The 20,690-nt window shown below is 42.0% G+C and overlaps 1 protein-coding gene across 3 annotated transcripts in view; it reads right to left on the bottom strand.

The window, feature by feature from the left end:
• Positions 1-4,925: 4,925 nt before the first annotated feature.
• Positions 4,926-20,690, bottom strand: part of LOC134163382 (microtubule-associated protein 4-like) — a 69,876-nt gene continuing 54,111 nt past the window's right edge. For 2 of the 3 annotated variants that reach the window (XM_062618209.1, XM_062618210.1), the window contains 2 exons: positions 11,224-11,286; positions 4,927-6,967 (listed from right to left, as the gene is read on the bottom strand). In XM_062618209.1, coding sequence (XP_062474193.1) covers positions 6,960-6,967; positions 11,224-11,286 — 71 coding nt within the window. In that variant the 3' untranslated portion in view covers positions 4,927-6,959. Of the gene's footprint in view, positions 6,968-11,223; positions 11,287-20,690 lie in introns of all 3 variants that reach the window. The other variant, XM_062618211.1, reaches the window with a different exon arrangement.

Here is a 20,690-nt window from a genome sequence, read left to right as displayed (position 1 = left end):
AGATGCCAGCAACCATTCGGTTCTTTGCTTTGGGTGCTAGCACAGGGACTGTGCTTTTCCTAAGTCTAAAGAGCAGAAAGTAATTGCTACCACAAAAGGTACTTCTCACCTGAATTGTTTTGCTCCTCTGAACAAAATTTTCCAGGACAAAAGGTTGCATCCCTCCCCAGATGGACTCCTAGATTAAGTAGGACTCTGAAAAGGCAGCGGCTTCTGCAGGAGATGATCTGCACTGTTCTGTCTTCCTATGATTTCATAAGGAAGTGGAATACAAAAGCTGTCATTCCAAAGGCTTTCATCAGTTTATATGTGTGCATTTAGTGTAATACAGGGGAGAGTCTCCTCTGCTTGGATGATCAAAGAAAACATTAATATACCAGACACGAGACTGATGAGCAACCTGCACATCCAGAATCTTCAAAAGAGGCTGATGAAATTCCTTGGAAGCAGCCTGATTTTTGTTACAAATAGGTACACACAGGGGTGCATATGACAATGCACTTCCAGACCATGGGGTTCAGAAATTACCCTGGAACCAAAGTAATCTGCCTATCAGTGCCCAATAAAGGTACCGTGAACAGACTGACTTACAGTCAACAACATTCAGACTCCCTTTAAAGAAAGAAGAGATGAGTTGATCAGTGTACAGCTACCTATGTGGAGCTGAAGATCTTAAAGGTCTTCTGCAACCTAGCTGATTCTATGATTCTATATTGGAAGTAAAGCCCTCAAAATTTTGCTTGCTTGAAGTTCACTGAATTTAAAATAGAAATAAGGAAGTGTTTGGGTTGGTTTTTTTGTTTGTGGTTGGGGGGGGGGGGGGGCGTTGTAGTTCTGTTTTCTTTGAGGGTGTAGTTGTTTGTTTGGTTTTTAATAAAAAGAACATTTCTGGCAGAAACTACACAGAACTTACCCCAAGAAAACAGATTATTTAGAACGCTTCAATGATGAAGGAAATCAAAATCATTATTAATAGCAAAAAATGTTACCTGTCTGGCATGGAACTTGCTGAGGACTACCCTGCATTGCAGTGTTATGAATCATAGAACCATACAATCCCAGGTTGGAAGGCATGTCAACGATCATCTGGTCCAATCTTTCTAGGCAAAGTATGACGTAGACTAGATGGCCCAGCACCATATCCAGCCCAATCTTAACTGTGTCCAACGCTCGGGAAAAACACTGAAAGCCTTAGAGGTATACTACAACACTTGAGCTTCTTTGCACAAAAATTTCATCTGTGAAAAAAGTTTTTGTTAGTAGCAGCTCGCTCCTCCTCCACACAGAGAAATAACTTTCCCCTATTTTATCTTTCAAAGTCACAGTTCTTCTTCTTCAAGGTTCACATGAAACCAGTATTCTGAACTGAATACTCACAAAAACATCCAAAGTCTTAACAGAAAGGAGTTAGAAAATTGTAGCACAAATTACTGTCTTTCAGGACACCCTCCCTCCTCCACGGTGGTCAGTAAACATCTACATCGCTTCCACCCCAAACGGAACTATTCAACTCACTGAGCTATAGAAGAGCAAGTTAAAGACTGAAAGCTCTTAAATGAAGTACTTTTAGCACAGACATGTAATATTTTAATGCCAAGCTGCTGCAAGACCTTATGTACACTTAAAGAGCCATTGTTAAGCAGCTCTTAATGCACCTTTTCAGTCTGTAAGAACTCAAATATCCATCAGGTACATTGAACTAGAACACAGTCAAACAATACAGAAAAGTTGTATTAATAAAATACACATCGAAGTGACAGATCTGTGCCCCTGTGATCTCATGAGTCATCTTCACTGTGATGGGAGTGCTCAGTGACTTCTCTCCCCTGCACGATGCTCCACCAAATACTCCAGCCATGTGAGAATTACAGACCTTGATCTAATCGAGGGCATCGAAAGGGCTCTTCAGAGCCATCCAGTTTTCTCAGCAAAGTTGTGTTCTAAGAAAAGATTTACCCTGATGTCTCTCACATTCTCAGTGATTATGAGGTTTTCAACACCTGGAAAGTTTCTTTAAGCTTTCTGAACTGTTTGAGGTAGCTCATGAGGTGAGATTAGGCTAACCTCTACTCAGCTCCCACGCTAGCTGTAGAAAGCCACAAAGGTTCTTTGAAAGACCACTGACTCCTTCAGAGCTACACAATGGGCACACAGCAAAGCAGGAGCCTTCACCCTGCACATTCACACCCAGGAATGAGGAGGATGCCACACATCCCCCAGGAGCACCCCTGACTCCTTCCTACCCAGGATCCTCACCAGAAGCCAGGGAGCACAGAGATATAAGACCCGCAGCTTCTGCTTCCCCAGGTCTCAGACCCCTGCAGCTAGATGCCCACCTTCTCCTACTCCATCCTGTATCTCAGGCCTAAAAACAATCATAAAAAAAAAAAAAAAAAAAAAAAAAATCACAGAATGGTTTGGGTTGGAAGGGACCTTAAAGCTCATCCAGTTCCACGCCCCTGCCATGGGCAGGGACACCTTCCACCAAACCAGGTTGCTCCAAGCCCCATCCAATCTGGCTTTGAACACTGCCAGGGATGGGGCAGCCACAGCTTCTCTGGGCAACCTGTGCCAGGGCCTCACCACCCTCACAGGGAAGAACTTCTTAAGATCTTATCTAAACCTCCCCTCTTTCAGCTTGAAGCCATTAAGGGCTTAATCACCCTTAAAAGATCAGATGCACAGAAAACCTTAGTCATGCCCATCTGCAGAACTAAACAATCTTCTCAATTATTCAGTTTGCTGCTTTTTTTAGACTAAAGCACAGAAAACCTGAACTCTCCTTTAGTGAATATGGCTGGATGCAGACCCATTCTGAAAAGCCTAAAGAGCTCTCTCTTCAGCCCAGAAAATATAAAAGCCTTTATAAATAAACAACTGCGCCAAATGGGAAACATGAATGCAGGTAATAGAGGAAAAACAGCTTTAATTAGAAAGAACACCATTAAGTATCCTATTTAGAAAGCGTTAAATACAAGGAATGACTTTTCCAGGGATTTTGTGGGGTTTGTTGGGTTATTTATTTGGGTTCTGGGGGGAGTAGGGTGAGGGTTTCGGGCGGATTTTTTTGGTTGATTTGTTCTTTAACTTCATGCACTAGCAACTTACGCAACAGCACAAGTGGGTTAGATAAGAAACACCAAAGACTGAACTTCAGCTGGAGTGGCAGTTAAATCCTCCCATTGTATACATCATATCCTCAGAAATACTGTCAAGTGTGTATTACCATTCCCCCCAGACATGCAATTTCTCTGTGAAACCTCCCAAAAAATCAAGCATTTTAAGCCAGAAGTGGTACACTGCCACCAGTCCTAGGCATTATTTTCTCTCTACTTCATGCATGCAGATATTTGGTACCTGGTAAAGTCCAGCATGGAAACGAGAATCCATCTCATCCATCCCCAGCTCAATTTTACTCCTTGAGCATTGCAGGAAGAAGTTCTCCTTTCTATTGCGGCATAACCACACACACCCCCAACAACAACAAAATCATGTGGCTCACAGAAATAATTTCCATTTTAATGGATTAACCATATCAATTCTTTGACAGGTTTCTTTTCCAACGTGGCCAGCTGCAAATTCTTCCAGTTTAAGCCATTTACGTCCTTCAGCAATAACACCAGCACAGTTAATCAGGCACATGCAGCTACCTGCAGATATTAACTACAAACAAGCAGCAGAATCCAAGACGACTCTCACCACAGTACAACTATTGAGAGGTTAGTTTGAGATGTTTATTAGGGCAGTTTATTCAACACTGCTGTACAACTTCACATCATACAAAGCATTGGAATCATTAAGAAAAATCAGAAGTGATAACAGACAAGCTTGTAAGGACAAGAAAGTTGAGTATATTCTGCAAAGATATAGTATCATCTCCAAAGACTGGAAGTATGAATAACAGGAAATTTAAACAGAGAAGCACATTTGGTAGCTACCTGGCTTTCTGAAAATAGAACCTGAAAAATGAAACACACATCCCTGCATATTCATTTACTACATTGAGTTTTCAGCAAGATACACGTGCATTTTCTGGGAGCGACAACACGTGAGCCACATCGCATTCACCTTCCTACACCCCCTTACGCCCACCCCCAAACACACAGAACCAGCTCTTCCTCCACCTACAGGTTACATTCGGATTTCTAAACCTAATGACATTTAAAATAAACAATGTAAAAATATGGTAGGAGAAAAGAAAAAAAGTGGTAGTGTAATGGAATGAATTATTTGTGTTAGCAGCTGCAAGAGTGCCTAAGCCCCCACAGTCTCTGCTTTGGGCTGCCCGGGGCTCTGCTGTCCTGCTTAGCTCACGCTCATCCCACCTGAGTCCACTGAGCTGGGGGGCTCCTGCACCAGGCAGATCACTCCATAGCTCAACCAACCACTACAAGTGTTAGAAACTCCCCTCCAGCCAACATGTTGAAGCATTATTGCATTTCAGTAAAATAAAACAACTGTGGGAGAGGAAGAAAGTCCGATATTCAGTTAATCTGAAACCTTCTATTATCTCTGTAATTCATGATTTATTCTCTATTTCTAGGGCACAAATCTTTAAGCCCACTTAAGGCAAAAGGTGAGAAAGACTGTCTTGGGGAACCAAGTTAAACACCTCCAAACTAGCCGTGATGCTGCCTTGCACTAAAATCAACCACATTACAAAAAAATAGTTACAAAGAGGTCTTTAAAAGTAAAGCCAAGAACACAACAACCTCCTTATATGGCAACAAGCACTAAAGAACACCCCAAGAGGAAAGTACTTCATGACAACAAGGACCAAACACCTCTCCTTGCATCACACGCCACTGCTCACCCCTCATCTTTCAGTGTGACTGAGCACCTGACATGTGAAGTTCAGCTGGAGAAACGGTCCAACAGCCTGCAGACCAGCATGAGAGGGCCTCCCACTCACAAAAGGCACCTCTGAGGCTCTGCAGACTTGTCAAATGTAAAGGCTGTTGGCTACATGCTACCCTGCGGCATTATTTCCTGTGACAACCATGCTTGCCCATGTATCCTGTGTCCCAAATACCATTACAGCTCTAGTCCACTGGGAAATGTTTATTTTTGTAGCTCAGCCAGGATTTGGTTGCAAAGGCTGCTGGCTTTAAGTGTGGTGGCTCTGCATATCAGACTGGCAAGGGAAGAGCCTGGCTTTGGCAGCCGAGTGGCTGTAGGCAATGAGGTTTCTTAGAAGTGACAGCTATCTACCTTGGAGGAGAAGCCAACAGTGTTGCTTGTTCAGAAATTGGCACCATGAGGACCTCAGCTACTAACGAGGCTTGGAATGGTGGGTAAAGTAATAAATTGCTACCAAATTAGAGAATGAAAGCCTCAAGTTCTGTTGCACATCATTAAACAGGCAGATTACACACAGTTCATTGCAGCAACTCTGGACACTGCCACCCTGGGTGAGGAGCAGGTGAGGTCTCAGATTAAAATAATAAATAATCAAGACACCAAGGGTCACTATTTGAGGGAGAACTTCGAAGAAAACCTGTCATTGAATAGTAGTATTCATTCAAGGTGCAATACAGTAAGTCATTAGTAGACAGCATCAGAACGTAGTCGTAAGTACTGGCAGGGTACCAAGAATGCTCATGTGCAAGCTACTTTCTTCACAACACGAAAATATTTTTTTTTTAGGCAAGTGAAGGTGCTAGAATGCTATCTTTAGGCAATTTGGAGCATCATGTCCTATGTTAAAACTAGATTTAGGTTCAAATAAATCCTGTACTTTTATCAGGTGTTGTAGGCAAGGTCCGTTTAGCTACATAACAAACTCGAACAAAATGTTCACTCATCTACAAAAACCCTTAGCATCATGTAAAATACTAAGTAGTCTCTCAAAATTCCAAAGAAGGAAATAATTTAGTTTTCTCTGTTGAATGGCAGTAACTAATACTTTTGTGTTTGGAAACCTTTGCACCTTTTATAGAGACAGCAGGGATTGCAATGAATTTGCTGACCTCTTCCAGTTTGTTTCAGGTTCAAACTGGCCCATTCCTTTTGGTGGTGCTGGAAACAGTCATAAATATTTCAGCACAGATTTAACAACTTAGTCCTAGATCTTTTCTTTCTCTCAGATGTAGAAAGGACAGACTATTTTTCATGCTAGGTAAAATTCCATCCAAAGTTGTCATTACCAAACCAAAGCTAGAGGTATGAAGTTAAAAGAAAGGCAATTTTATTTCTTACTTCCAAGGCTTCAGAAAGCAATATGGCAGCAAACAACTTCTTGAGGCAGGAATTTAAGGTTGATCATTTTCCTTTATACCCCCAGTTGATGGCAAGCACTGGGACCCCACACCTGACCCCACACAAGCCAGAGGCAACCTGCTTGTGTCTCAGTAAACATGGGCTTTTCCTAATCCGTTTCTCAAGTTTGTATAGTAACTGCTATGATGTGAAAAACCATGTTTCAAAGATGACAACATTATTAAAGAGAAAAACCTCCTAAGAGAAGGTTTCAAAGCAGCAAGGATAAAGGCAGGTAACAGCATTTTTCTACAAGGCTGCGGTAAGGGGAGAAGGAAAAGGGGCTGCAGTCATGGTGGACCCATCCGCTACGAAAGCACAACTTCTAACATCCAACCTTCTGTTATTAAGCATCCATGAAAAAGTATATAAATTAAATCTTAAAGTGGTTGAACTGAAAATGGAGCTGTAGTGGTGATTTAAAACCAGTGGGAGTGCTGAAATAGTGCAGTCCAAAACCATCATGCACATTTGTGCTTACACAAAGAAAGGAAGGTTTCAACAAGCACTGCAGAGCAGAGAGGGAGGAGGAGCAGGGCTGATCGGCCAACAGCACAGCTACCCTTTGGTTTCTTCTACACGTAAAGTCCAAGGATGTAAAGCAAGAGCGCTGTAAAATGCTGAAGATTTTAGAAGTGTAATGGCGGGTAGAAAAGTACACTGGTCTTGTATCAGTGGCAGCCCCAGTGTTAGGAGACAGTCTAGGCTTCTAGGAGGAGAAAATAGAAGAGAGGAAAAGAAGTAGGAGAGGGAAAAGGGATGGGGAAAGGGGCAAAAAAGCGCAAGTCATTAGTAAACATGAACATTCAGGTAGCACACTGCACAACAAGCAATATTTCATTTAGTGCAGCCAGGAGATTTGCCAAAAGCCAGATAAGAGACGTGGAATTTTGCTTTTAGAAGTGTCTGAAAATATATCACTAGTCATGCTATGGCTTGACATTGTGCCACATGCAAAAATCAGCTGTGATAAATCAAGATTAGTGACAAACAGTTATCAAGAGAGCAGCAGCTCGGGATGCTGCTTAAAAGCACAATTTGCTCTGAAAACAGTGACTCAGTATTTCTGTGACCTGATCTCAGACGACAGAACAAGAAGCAGGCTGGCTGGGGAGAAAGTCCATCTAGGGAAAGTATGAACACTGACAGGAATACTTCCCCAGGTTACTTCTCGCCTTCCAGCAAGATAACGACCAGGATCTTAGAAAAAGAGATATCCAGATTAAACCATATGCTCATCCTTGATGGATTTCTTTGCAGAAATTTGTTTTGGTTTGGGGTTTTTTTTATATATATATGTAATTCCTTTGAACTCTAGGCAAATATCCTGCAATAAGGAGTTCCAAACATTGCACAGTTAAAAAATTAGACTTTGTTTGTTTAAACCTGCTGTTAACAGTTTTACTAAGCACCTTTTAACTTTTGCATAGGGAAAGTTAGCAGTTAGCTCCCTAACTCAATACCTGCAGCCATCAGTGAACAGAGTGGTTTGGGTTGGAAGGGACCTTGAAGACCACCCTGTTCCAACCCCCTGCCATGGCCAGGGACACCTTCCACTAGATCAGGTTGCTCCAAGCACTGTCCAACCTGACCCTGAACACTGCCAGGGATGGGGCAGCCACAGCTCCTCTGGGCATCCTGTGCCAGGGCCTCACGATCCTCACAAGGCTTAAAGCCATTCCCCCTTGTCCTGTCCCTGTCGGCCCTTGTCAAAAGCCCCTCTCCAGCCTTCTTGTCAATTCCTTTAGGCACTGGAAGCTGCTCCAAGGTGTCCCCGGAGCCTTCTCTTCTCCAGGCTGAACAAGCCCAGCTCCCTCAGCCTGTCTCCATAGCAGAGGTGCTCAAGATCTCAAAGCATCTTCACAGCCTCCTCTGGACTTGCTCCAGCAGGTCCATGTCCTTCTTATGTTGGACAACTTATAATCTTTAATATAATTTATATTTATATATATAATATTACTTACAATTTATAAGTTATATTAACTTCTAAACTTATAATTTATATGTTATTATAAGCTATTAACAATTTCCACACACTGATTCATTCGCTTGAGTTGCACCAGACATGCACAGCTTCCCTCCAAATGCTGCACCAGCCACTCTTCTATTCATCCTTATAAGGAAGGACAGAATTAATAGAGGTTTAGTCTATGTGCTGAGCACCCGAGCCAGAGCCCCAGGTCTGCAGCTCTGCAATTCTCAAAAATAAGAAAACAAAAACCCCACAAGCCAAATAACTGATCATCACGTAAGGCTCAGCACTGCCAAGAACTGAACCCTTCAGAGAAGCAGCTGGTCTCTTCCTTACAGGGAAAGCCGGTGGGGGCAGAGGGTTCTTCTCTACCTCATGGACACAAGTTTGGACCCTCAAGTAAACAGCCAATATAAAGTTAACTGGTCATATTTTTCCTTTATGCTCTGAAATACTGAGCTACATGCATCCCGGCATCAATGGTTTAAATGCACCCGTGTTAATAATAAAGATAATTGAACAGTTAATCTAGGGGTTTGCCCCCAAGTTACATTAGCTTTGGATTTATGCCATCTAGCACATTAACAGTATTTTGGAGTGGGGCATCTGGTCAGGAGGCAGCACAGGCTGCCAAACCAGCACTAAAACTTCAGTCCTGACTAAATCTAACCTCTGCATACACATACACCAGATGTCTGTTGATAATGTTGCATGTAATAAACCAGTAACAAGTCATCACCCTGTTTTATTTGATAGGTGATAATAAATAAATAAATAAATAAATGTGCAGCAATGCTTCCTGTGATCTAGATGAAGAGATTGCAGACATCTGGATTCTCAACTAGCTTAACTACCTCTTTCCCAGCATTTTCCTTGAAGTCTGTTTCAGAATTCAACTCAAACACAGCTCTGCTTTTAAAAGGTCATTCTATAGCTCTTAACACTACTTTTTGTAGCAAAAAGCTGGTTACCTTGAGCATCTCCTTCCTTACTTGTCTCTCAGCTACTCCACTTCCCACCTCTGCACTAGCCCACACTGCACACCCTTAAGAATAATTTCAGCTTGAGAGACAGATTAGGGAAGAGATCCAGCTGAAAACAAATAAGCTGGCCAAAACTTGAAGGTGGCTTAGGGCCAGGGACTAACAGCTTTAGGCAGCACCACGTATTTAAAATGGAACCAGGCACTGCTGAAGTCCGTCACCTGGTGTGGAACAACTCTGTATTTCTGCAGAGCATCAACTGCTCTTCAACTCTGAAAAAAGCCCCCATTGTGTGATTGAAAGTCAGTGTTTCTCCCTCACTCCCCAACACATAAAAATAGCTATTTCAAGTATTCCACAGAGAAGGGGTAGGGAGAAAGAGCCTGTGAAGTAGCTGTGTTGTGTAAATCTTCTGTTATTCTGTTAGACCTAATTAACTTGATGCCCACAACTCTCTTCATCCTTTGACATGCTGTTCCTACCACTTTGATGTCACTTTTAGACAGCCTTTAACAAGAAAATAAATTAAAATCCAACTCTACGCCACAAAGATAGAACACATTAATAAATTAAAAAGCTCCCGACACATGAAAGTATCTTTGATCAAAGTTGTTTGCATTCAGTGTGTGAAGAGTTAATCCTTCAGAAAGCTAGTATTAAATAAACAAGATACTTTTTAAACACAATTGAGATGTTCAATAAAAATATTCCAATGCATTTAATTAGTTATACCTGAAGTATCATAAATCTGATTTTATTTGTCTCCATTTAGTTAATATATGTATATAGACTTAAAGAGAAGAGTATCCTTATAAGATTCAGAAGTGTTCCTAATTTCAATTTGATACTAAATGTTAAAAGATGCCTAAAAGATGCACAGCTTCTTTCTAACCAGATTTACAATGGCAAATTGAGTACAAAGACCAATTTTTATATTCTCACCCTCAATAAAAAGATGAAGCTTGCTCACCTCTAAATAGAATTACAGCAAAGAAGCATTTTAACTCAGCCCCATCTCGGGGCCACACCAATGAACTAGCTAGGATGCCAATACTGGGCATATCCAAACCACCTCAGCAACGATCTGTGCTGCTAAAGCCGAGCTGGAAATCATGAAAAGGGAGACCAAATAAATAGCTCTTACCAATGACAGGCTGACAATTAACTTCTGAATATTTCACCCTTGAGAAAACAGAGGTGCTACAGAATAGTCTGTCAAAGCCCAAATCCTCCTCACCATAAAAGAACCAGCTGGCTCCTGCACAGGCTGCAGAGCTGGTACTGCTCATCCTGATTATGTTCAGGTAGAATTTGGCAGGAAACTCAATTCACAGTAAGAAAGTCTTATAAAAGGGACTCTTTTTTATCCTTAATTGTAACTGCTAAAACTGCTTAAACAGACTAACCTCAGCATGTCAGGCTGACTAGAAAGATCATTTTCCAGACACCTCACAAGTCTGAAATAGTGGTCTACCTAATGCTGCATAAAAAAAAAGTTTCAGATGACCTAAACTTCATATTTGACATTGCTAAAGCAAGTATTAGGAGATACTGACAGCAGGGTAGTTTGGAGTGGAAGAAGCTGCTGAATAAACAGAGCAGTGTAATTTCAGGAGCAGCTACGTAGTGAATAAAAAAAACTGCATCAAAAGATGGTGTACTCAGCAGAGACATGACCATTGGTCTCACGGAGAACAGGAAAAGTCACACTCACAGGTCAGGGCGAAGTTCAGCTATAAGCCATTTAGGAACCACTACCCTAGAAGTTGCCTTCCCAACGCTGACCATGGATGAAGCATACAGTATCTTCAGAACAAGGCTTTATGCAAATAAAAAAATTCAAACCCAAAAGAAAATGAAGTTCTATTTTGTTTAAAATTAATTGAAAAGAGGCATTAAAAATAAAATCAACTCCCTGCGAAGAAGACTTAAAAAGAAGATACATTTGGTCACACCTGCATTTAACAAAGAAAGAAATCAACATGTTTCCTTCAAGCATTAAGCGCATACCTGTGCGGTGATCTATTCCATGGTCACCATTTTCTATAACTGTTGGCCCAGAAGCTGAAGTATCTGCAAGAAAACAAAGGAAACATTAGCACTGGATGAAGTTAATCTTAATCTGAATTTTAAAAACAATATTGTAAGTACTGTAATGGTACAAAACTGCTGTAATGTTATCAAAATCAGGTAAGGGTGGTAATTTTTTGCCCAAAAGTTGCTTTTTAAATTTGAAGGCACCCACATGGCACCAAGTCAGCACAATTTAAAACCCAAAGGAAAAAGCTCTTCAATCACAAACCCTAGTCCCATGAAGGAGACTCAAGGCACAACTAGAAGCTTCTTTATCTATCCATACCAAACCAAGTCTTCCTAAGGGGCAGCACTAGACTCTGGATTTCCTTCAAGCAAATGATGTTTAGCCAAGCTGATGAACTTCATGGACTTAGTGAATGTGAGGCAAGAGCAGTTGCTGCTGTCAACCTGGACTTTAATAAGGCTTTTAACACCATCTCCCATAACATCCACATAGACGAACTGACAAAGCATGTCAGACAACTGCAGTGAGGTGGACAAGAAACTGGCTGAACAGCCAGGCTCAGAGGGTGGTGGTCATGAGCACAAAGTCCAGCTGAAGGCCAGTCACTAAAAGTGTCTCCCAGTGGGGCCAGTAACATCTTCATTAACCTGAACAATGGAACAGAGCACAATCTCAGCAAAACTGGGAAGACTAGCTCATACACCAGAGGCTAATGATGCCATCCAGAGGGATCTGGTGAGGCTGGAGAAATGAGCAGAGAAGAATCTCATGAAGTTCAACAAGGGAAAATACAAAGTCCTGCACCAAGGGAGGAAGAAGCCCAGGCACCAGTACACACTGAGGGCAACTCACTGGAAATCAGACCCTGCAAGAAAAGCCCTTGAGGTCCTGCAGGAAGAGCCCTGGGACCTGGTGGCCACCAAGTTGAACATGAACCAACAACATGCCCTTGTAGCAAAAATCAACTGAATCCTGGGCAGAGACCTGCCAGAAGGCTGAATGGGTGATTCTTTCCCTCTCTTCAGCAAGACTGAGACACATCCGTAGTCCTGGGTACAGCACTGGACTTCCCAGTACATGAGAGATGAGATACTGGAAAGAGGCCTGTGAAGGGTCCCAAAGATGATTAAGGGACTGGAGCATCTCTCATATGAAGAAAGCTGAGAGAGCCAGGGCAGCTCACCCTAGAACACGACTTGGGGGGATGAGTACCAGCACCTGAAGGAAGAGGCTGTAAAGAAACCTGAGGTGCCCTCTTGTCAGTGGAATCCAGCAACAGAACAAGAGCCAACAGCACAAACTAATACCCCAGGATTTTTAAATATTGGTCTACTTCAGTCATGACAAGTTTCCTGCAGAAAAAGCTATCCTAATACTATTAGAAAAAAGGATCAGAAGACCTCAATTTCAGCTTTGACAGCACACTGCCAGCACTGGCAGCAGATATCAGGGAAAGATTTAGACAAGGGTAGTTCAGTGTGGAAGACCACCGATTCCAAAAAAGAGCATATAAGATACTTACCACTAAGAGATTTACTCTATCTTGTTCTGACTTTGACAGATAAAATTTTAACAAGCACCAGGATTTTCACACTGAGCTTAGAAAAGATGGCAGCAATACAAGACCTAGTGACAGCTGAGGCAACTGGGAAGCAAAGAATGGAGCCCTAAACTTGGCTTTACAGTCTTCTCAGTGGGCCGCCTTTGGAAAGCCACCCTGCTAACAGGGAGCTATCTCCAAGTGCATATTGTTTTTGAAAATGCTGCTTAGAAACCATCTTTGGGAATAATTAAGGAATTTAATTAATACAATACTTTTTTTTTTTTTAAGTACACTTACTCTAGTACTCACACAGTTCTTCCTAATTATCAAAATACACTAGTGAAATTCTGTATTCACCCCATAATCTCTACACTGGGCTGCTGAGGGTCAATACAATCAGTTAGGCAAACTGCTTGAGGAACTTCATATATCTCAAATTATTACTTTTGAGATCAGACTATGGGCATTACAAAAGTAGGTGGGTTGTGCTGGTACTCACACAGATGCAGGCTGTCAGCAGCACAGTATTTCTGCGGGTGACAACCACCATAACAGGTGACTATTACAAGACCATTACCTTAATTGAAATCATTATCCCTGTACCAAGTTTTAAAATGCATATTCTAGTATCTTCTTCCATGAACTCCACTTAATTTCTAAGCATTTACCCAATTTTCCAGTTGTGAAATAGTGAAGACAAATCATTGCAAAAACAAAACTAGGTAGTATTAGTTAAGTATAACAAGCAGCACAAGCTCTAAGAGCAGTTCAGCTCCTCAGGCCATCAGTTCTACTTAATGTGAAGAAACACTCAAGGCAATGGCTTGAAAAAAATCCTCTAGAGTAAGGTAAAATCAGTCCCAAAGAGAGACACGTTCAGTTACCTGGGGAGTCCCTTCTCTGAGCAAAAGCAGTATACCCCAGACACAGCACTTCAGGGTTAATCCAACCCTCAGTAAAGCAAAAGGGAAGTCTTTGCAGCTTCTTTCAGAGGCTCATCCTGGTGTTCTACAAAAATTCAACATGAACTTGCCAGACAGCTTATAGAAAAACATACACCTACATCTTCTTCAAGTAGCTGAAAATACTACAGGAATCCCTGGACCTGTTTCTTAGCAGTTAAACACACCAGCTCCTCCTGCTGTCAGTCTTTACAAGGTCTGGTATTTACTCTAACAGTAGAGCTGTCTTAAGTAGTAACTGGGAGAACTACTGCCAGTCACTGAATATACCCATCAGGCAGGAGAAACTGTGGTCATGGGATGGTTTATACAACACAGTTTCACACTTACCAAAAGGTACACTGGGCATCCCATGGAGTAACAAGGTCTTATAATGAGATCTCCAAGGAATTACATTACAGATCTATGCAGGTCCTGCTAAACCCTCCAGTTAACAGCAGAGAAGCTTAGTCCAACTGCAAGAGCAATAAGTTCTCTTAAGTCCTGCTCAAATGGGTGTCATGACGCAGGTTTAACGGAAGTTGCTGACAATGGCACTTTAACAGAGGTTTCACAAATCTTCCCTAGTCTTCACTCAGGCAAAATGTGTCAAAAAGTCTTTTGCTGATGGGGAAAATAAACAGCAACCCCCACACACCCCCATTACCACGACCCACAGTATTACTCCCATTTCTTCAGTATTTAAACTGTAATTGAAAACTTGAGCGCAAGCTGGTTTAAATTGGACAAAACTATCACATACCACTTTCAGTTTCATTGGAACCTGATCATTTCACCTTGCACAGACAACAGAGGTGTTGAAACATTTCTCAAAGTGGTTTGGGTTGGAAAGGACCTTAAAGACCATCCAGGTCCAATGCCCCTCCCACAGACAGGGACACCTTTCACTAGACCGCTTTGCTCAGAATTTTACATACCCTTGTCTGAAGCCCCTCTCCATACCTCCTGTCAGCCCCTTTAGGTGCTAAAAGCTGCTCAAAGGTCTCCTTAGAGCCTTTTCTCCTCCAGGCTGCACTAGAGAAAGCTTACAAGAGACCTTAGGGCAGTCTCATGATCTGGTCCTGATGCCACTACCGAATATCCATGCATTAAAAACAGGACTTAACTTGATCACAGATATGGTCAAACACAACAAATTACACATTCGGTCTGCAAGTATGTCTGCATACTTTAAGCACTTGCTTCAGTTGCAAAAATACACTCATCTGTAAGACCGGCCTGGTAGCACTTGGAACAAGGAGTTTGTGCACACTTCAGGTCATCTCAGCACTCCACACAGGCCACTCTGCAGTTCTTCTGGCAATCCAATGCATTTCAGCTATTCAGAAAATAAACACTTCATCTGCAGAAGTTTCGTTCTGAGACCACTCTCCCAGGCAGCAAGTAATCCAAGCCAATTGTGTTCTATCAAAGAAAAAAGCCAGGACACCCCACCCTCCCCTACCAAGGACTCTGCAAATTTAAAATGAAACAGAACAGAAAAATCCTACCAAAACATCAGTCAAGGCTACCAAACACTATGGTAGCTGAGCACAAGGACAGCTTGAAGCCAGCTGTGTTTCTAGCTTAACATTCCACAGAGCTGACAGGGCTCTCACACCTATGCAGCTTCCAGAATACAAGCACAAATCATTCCTTCAACAGTTTCACCTTATTCAGTCCCATATATTCTCTCATTTGAAAAAAAAATAAATAAAATGTTAAGACATATATATTGAAAAGTCTCCATTTGCTTCAACAGCACAGGAATTAGGGCAAAATAATAGGTTAAAGCAGTTGCAGGGTTCCTCTCCCTCTCAGCACACTGACTAGTAACCATAGTGGCTGCTCTTCCCTGCGTGCACTCCGCTAGCTGCAGCAGGCTCCTTCTGTGCCATCAGAGCCACATCAGGGGAAGCAGCTGACAAAGTTCCTGCCACCAGAACGGCAGAGGAACCTGGCAGGTCTGATACAGGCAACAGCTTTTACCTTACTAAAAAAGCTGCAGGCAGGCAGGGATAAGTTTGTCTTGCAGAAAATCAGGTCAAATCAAACAACTCCACCCAGTACCAGTAGTTTTCATTTTTGTCTCTGAAGGTCAGCTCCTTTGGAGCAAATCAAATCTATTTTAGTTAGCTGGACTGCAAGTGTGAAAGCACCTAGCGATCTTCCCAGGGCCAGCGCTCCTCCCCTCATCTTCTAAATTGCATAAAAACATGTCAAGATGTTGTAACTACATAATCCTCATCAGAATCACAAGATAGTATTTGCATCTGGCTAGTGGATCAAAGGATTGTTTTTATATAAACAAATTTAAGTCAGCATTTGCTAAACCGATAATCTCAAGCAAATGGACAGTGCCAATATAAAAAAACCTTGATCTCCAGCAGTGACTTGGCATAGCACATGTGCAAGTATAACCACAGATGAGCACATTTCACTGACAGATCTGCAGCCTCCTCCAGACTAGGCTTGGGATACCAGAAGGCAAAAAACAAACTAGGCTCTAGGCAGGCCAGCATAGATGGACAGGTTGTGGACAAGAGTTGTTTCGCATGTTTCATCATCTTATCACACATTTGTGGGTACAGGCTTAGTGGAACACAACTTTGAGAGAGCTTAGACAAAAACAGCTGCAATGGGGAACAAAACCACTGATAAATAGAGTGTCATGCAGTCAAAACTAGATGATAACTCTTAAACAAACAGCTTAAGCTATTTCAATTCATGAATTCAAGTATTCTGTCTCAAAATGGTTTCTGAGCAGCAATCAAGTTCATCATCTCAGAGACACCAAAAAAAGGCTTAAGAGTTTTGTTCGCCCTTTGGCATTCTAATACGACAAATACTTGTTTGGAGTTCTCAAACTTCTCTCCCTAACCATGAAAATCAAAATAGAATTTGAATTTAAATAGAAGCCAAGGCTTCCTTTGTTTTGTTTTGGGATGCCAAAACTTTCAGAAGCACCAATGTACTGTCAGAAAGGATGAAGAGCAGCACAGCTGCACCAGCAGGTCTGGCATCCAAGGACATGGAATCCACGATGTCAGAGAACTCCAAGTGAATTTCACTAACTGAGCACAAATATTACCTGAGTGATGCTAAACCGGTATAAAGCAACTGAGCTAGAAGAAAAAAAAAAGACTTTTGCTTTGTGAACTGTAACAAATAGATTAATGCCTCCACTTGCGTTCATAAAACATGGGAGAAAAACAAAATTTGGCTTATTGAGATAATACTTAAGGCACTCCTTCCTCCTTAAGAAAAGAGGCATATTATGTAGTTAAGCAACTCAATCCAAGATCCAGGCAGCTTTACAATACAATCTGCACTTCAAACAAAAAGCACCAAAACCATCCTCATACTGAGATACTCTCCTGACAGATGACTGGTACAAGGCCCTGTGCTGAAAGGAACCTGCAGTTTCTGCAGCTGGGCCATGATGTGCTGGGAAAGCAGCTGGAATCAGGGCTGGAGTATACAAACCACACACAGCTTCGGAGTGCACCTTCAGGATCACCTGGGCCTCCTGAACCATATTTGTTTCACAAGCACCTAACAGATGTGAGAGCGCACTCAGACAACACTCACTACTTGGGCTTTGTACAAAAAAATACAGAGATTTATACCAGGAGAAGCTTGAACAACTTTGGGGCAGGAAGAGGAATGGACAGGCTTTGAGAGGAAGAACGTGTTTAATGTATCATGAGAGATAAAAATACAAGTATCTTGACATCATTGCTGACTTGTTTTAATAAGTCTGAAACTTTGGGGTATATGGAACATTCTCCATCTTTGGTTTCACATGTGATGAAGCGTCTAAATCTTCTTTTTCAAAAGCAAAGCATGTTACTGCCTTATGCAAGAAAGGCACTTACTCCTAGTGCAAAAAGGGAGGTAAAAGGACAGGGAAACGTTGTGGTTTGCCTGGTTCCAGGCTGCACAGCTGTTTCGTTTCCATCCCAGGGGAGGATGTCTGGCTCTGGAGCAGTGCCTGTCCAGCAGCATCTCCCAGTGCAAGCAGAGCCATCTTGTGGTGATGTGTGCTTGAAATAAACCCCAAAGCCACTGCCCAGAGCAAATTAAACTAACTTCATCCCTTACATCATGCTCAGGATTGGCTTCCCTATGGAAAAACTGTATATGAAGCTAAGACTCATTGCCAAGTTTGTGAGCAGCGAGTGCAAGAATGCAGAACATGCACTTACTGTGTACAAGGCCACAAGCAGTTACGCCTCAGACTTCACTTTGCACACAAATCCTCAACACCACCACAGTCAAATGTTTCAGGAACAATACTGGTCCTTGCTTGAGCTGAAACATTCCACAGAAGCAATGCTGCCAGTTGTTAAAGCACATTATTTTCCTTTCAGATCTCTTTCTTTGCATTTTAGGATGCACACCCGTTACTTCACACGAGCACTCTAACAAAAACTGCCACTACAGCCTCCATCACTTCCACTGGAGGCTCCGCAGTATCCTCTGAACTGCTTGAAGCCTTGGAATCCATAAGGAAAGCTAGCTCCAAACAGTGTAGCACACACCCAAAGCGATCCTCCAGTGTTACATAAAGCCCACAATGTCATAAGAGGATTACCCCAGAATTTGCCAAATTGTGATGTCCACTGAGGTGCTAGAAGGAGTAAAACCCTTTCTCCTTAAGCCTTGCTGTTCCAATGACATTTTAAAAGTTAACTGTTACTACAGCCGTCTTCTAGGACAAATTTGTAGGTGACCATACAACTGCTCACTCCATCTCCCTCCCTTTCTCCATCTCTCTGCACTCACGCAGTTCACCCAGGTCCATAATGGGAGCCTATATGATCATTAAACTTGGCTCCTGGGTTTATTAAAAAAGTGAAAGAAAAACCTGGAGTAGAGATGGAATAGCCAGAGCCTGACAGGACATATGATTAAACCCCTTCTGACTGGGGAAAGGCACTCTCAGCAGCAGAGACAGTGCTGTCTGAACACATCCATTCCTTTTAACATAAATAAATTAACAAGTGGAGGCTGAAAAGCCTGATCCATGAAAGCTACTTTCTCCCTCAGGAAAACAAAGCTATCTACAGTCCTATTTGGAGCCAGAGACATAGAATTCCTGCTGCCTTTCACACAGCAGTCATCCTTCCCCAAAAACTTCACTACACTAGAGCAACACTTAAAACCCCCAATCAAGGCCTTTTAATATGCTCTCCCAGACTCATTTGTTCTATAGCCTCAATAAAGGCAAGTACATTAAGCTTTACTTTTTTTTTTTTTTTTTACAATTTTAAACGTCGACTAAATCTCATGGAAGAAATAGGCACCCTTATCACCTCAGGGAAAAACATGTAAATCAAGACATAAACAGGACCAAATCCTAGAACTGGCCTGCAGTAAACTGACACTGCAGAGCTTGCCAGTCCTTCCCCTCCTGGTACAAGGTGGGAAAGCTGAAAAACATTATCTTAGCCACTCAAGCTGTCCAATTTCTTCAGTTAGGGTCTTATTTTCATCTTGCCAAGGATTCAGATAACGCTCATAGCTGTTCTCCAGCTATCCCAAACAAGGGAAAAATAAATCTCCAAACCAAGAACAAGAAATTGCTTCTCCCCCTCCCCCTTACCACGTAGGAGGGGAACTAGTTCTGCTCAAGCAGCCAACCAACCAGTTGTACAGCCAGGGAAGGCACCGTGAAAAGGAAGGGAAGTTTGGAGAGACAAGAACTGTAGATAAGCAGCCTAGCCCAAAGGGAACCTGCATTAGCCCCCCTATATCTCTGCCCACAGAAAGCAGTAGTTTCTCACAGGCCAGTTCAGCAAGTTTTAATTACCAAGCAAAACAAGTAAGCCTCAGTATACCTGCTTCAAGAACCTGAAGTTATTTGAAATAGTGAGTTATGATGGTAGCATTCAAGGGATACACATCTGGAAGGACAGAACTTAAGTAGCTTATATTTTAAAACAATATTACATAATTTTAATGTCAAGAAATTCTGGTACTGAGACAGCTCAGAATCCAAAACTTGGACAGCAAAGCACTATTTTAAGCCAGCCTTAAACTATATCCAAAGTGTTAACAAGTCTTCATGTTTCTGTTACTGCCACTTCTGCAATGCTGAAATATAAAATACCTACCATTAGAGGTACCATAGCTGAGTATGATAATACACATCAGAACTGACCCAAGCTCAAAGTTCTGTGATCTCTTTGTCCACCTCCATTCTTCCTACTCATTTGTTACCATGTAATGAACTACGTTACCACGAAAAAGTCAAACCTGCATTTTCTGTATTACAAGTCACATGATACACTTCTAAACAATGCAAATAAGTGCCTTAAATAGACCAGGAGGACTGTGGTATCACTCCCATTCTGTAGTCCTGAAGCTTCTGTTTATTCTGATGGGTGATCATTACAGCTCGGCACATTCTACTTTCATCAATACTGGTGAGCAGCAAGATTAAGGCAAAAATTACTTCTGAAACAATCCCAGAATGGTTTGGGTTGGAAGGGGCTTTAAAGAAAATCCAGTTCCAACCCCCTGCCATGCACAGAGACACCTTCCACTAGATCAGGTTGCTCAAGGCCCCATCCAACCTGGCCTTGAACACTTAAAATGCTGATCTGCAAACCTTGCCAGCAACAGCTAGTCACCTATCATTACACCTTGGATTTGTCATCACTCAGAGTGGTGGCATCCTGCACAGTTCTAGTATTTTGAGATGCAAAGTGCTGTATATACATGCGTAGCAGTCACACTTAAGACAGTGCTTTCTCTGAGAAGTCCAAGGCAGCCCATGAAGTATTAACAGAAATAATAATAGCATCTCCTGCAGACTAGCAATAATAGCTTATTTTACAGGCTGAAGAACTGAACTGAAGGTAGAGCAGAAAAGCAAGAAACAGGATTTAATCTCAATCTTTGCTTTTAAAATAAATTGTTCAGCCTAAACCCAGCAACCTATAGA

Source organism: Pezoporus occidentalis, unplaced genomic scaffold (assembly GCF_034315485.1).
Source record: "Pezoporus occidentalis ecotype Australia unplaced genomic scaffold, CSIRO_AGI_Poc_V1 ctg2, whole genome shotgun sequence".
In the NCBI taxonomy this organism is placed as follows: Eukaryota; Metazoa; Chordata; class Aves; order Psittaciformes; family Psittacidae; genus Pezoporus; species Pezoporus occidentalis.
Note: the sequence above shows the minus strand (reverse complement) of the source record. Positions and strands in the feature narration are given on the sequence as shown.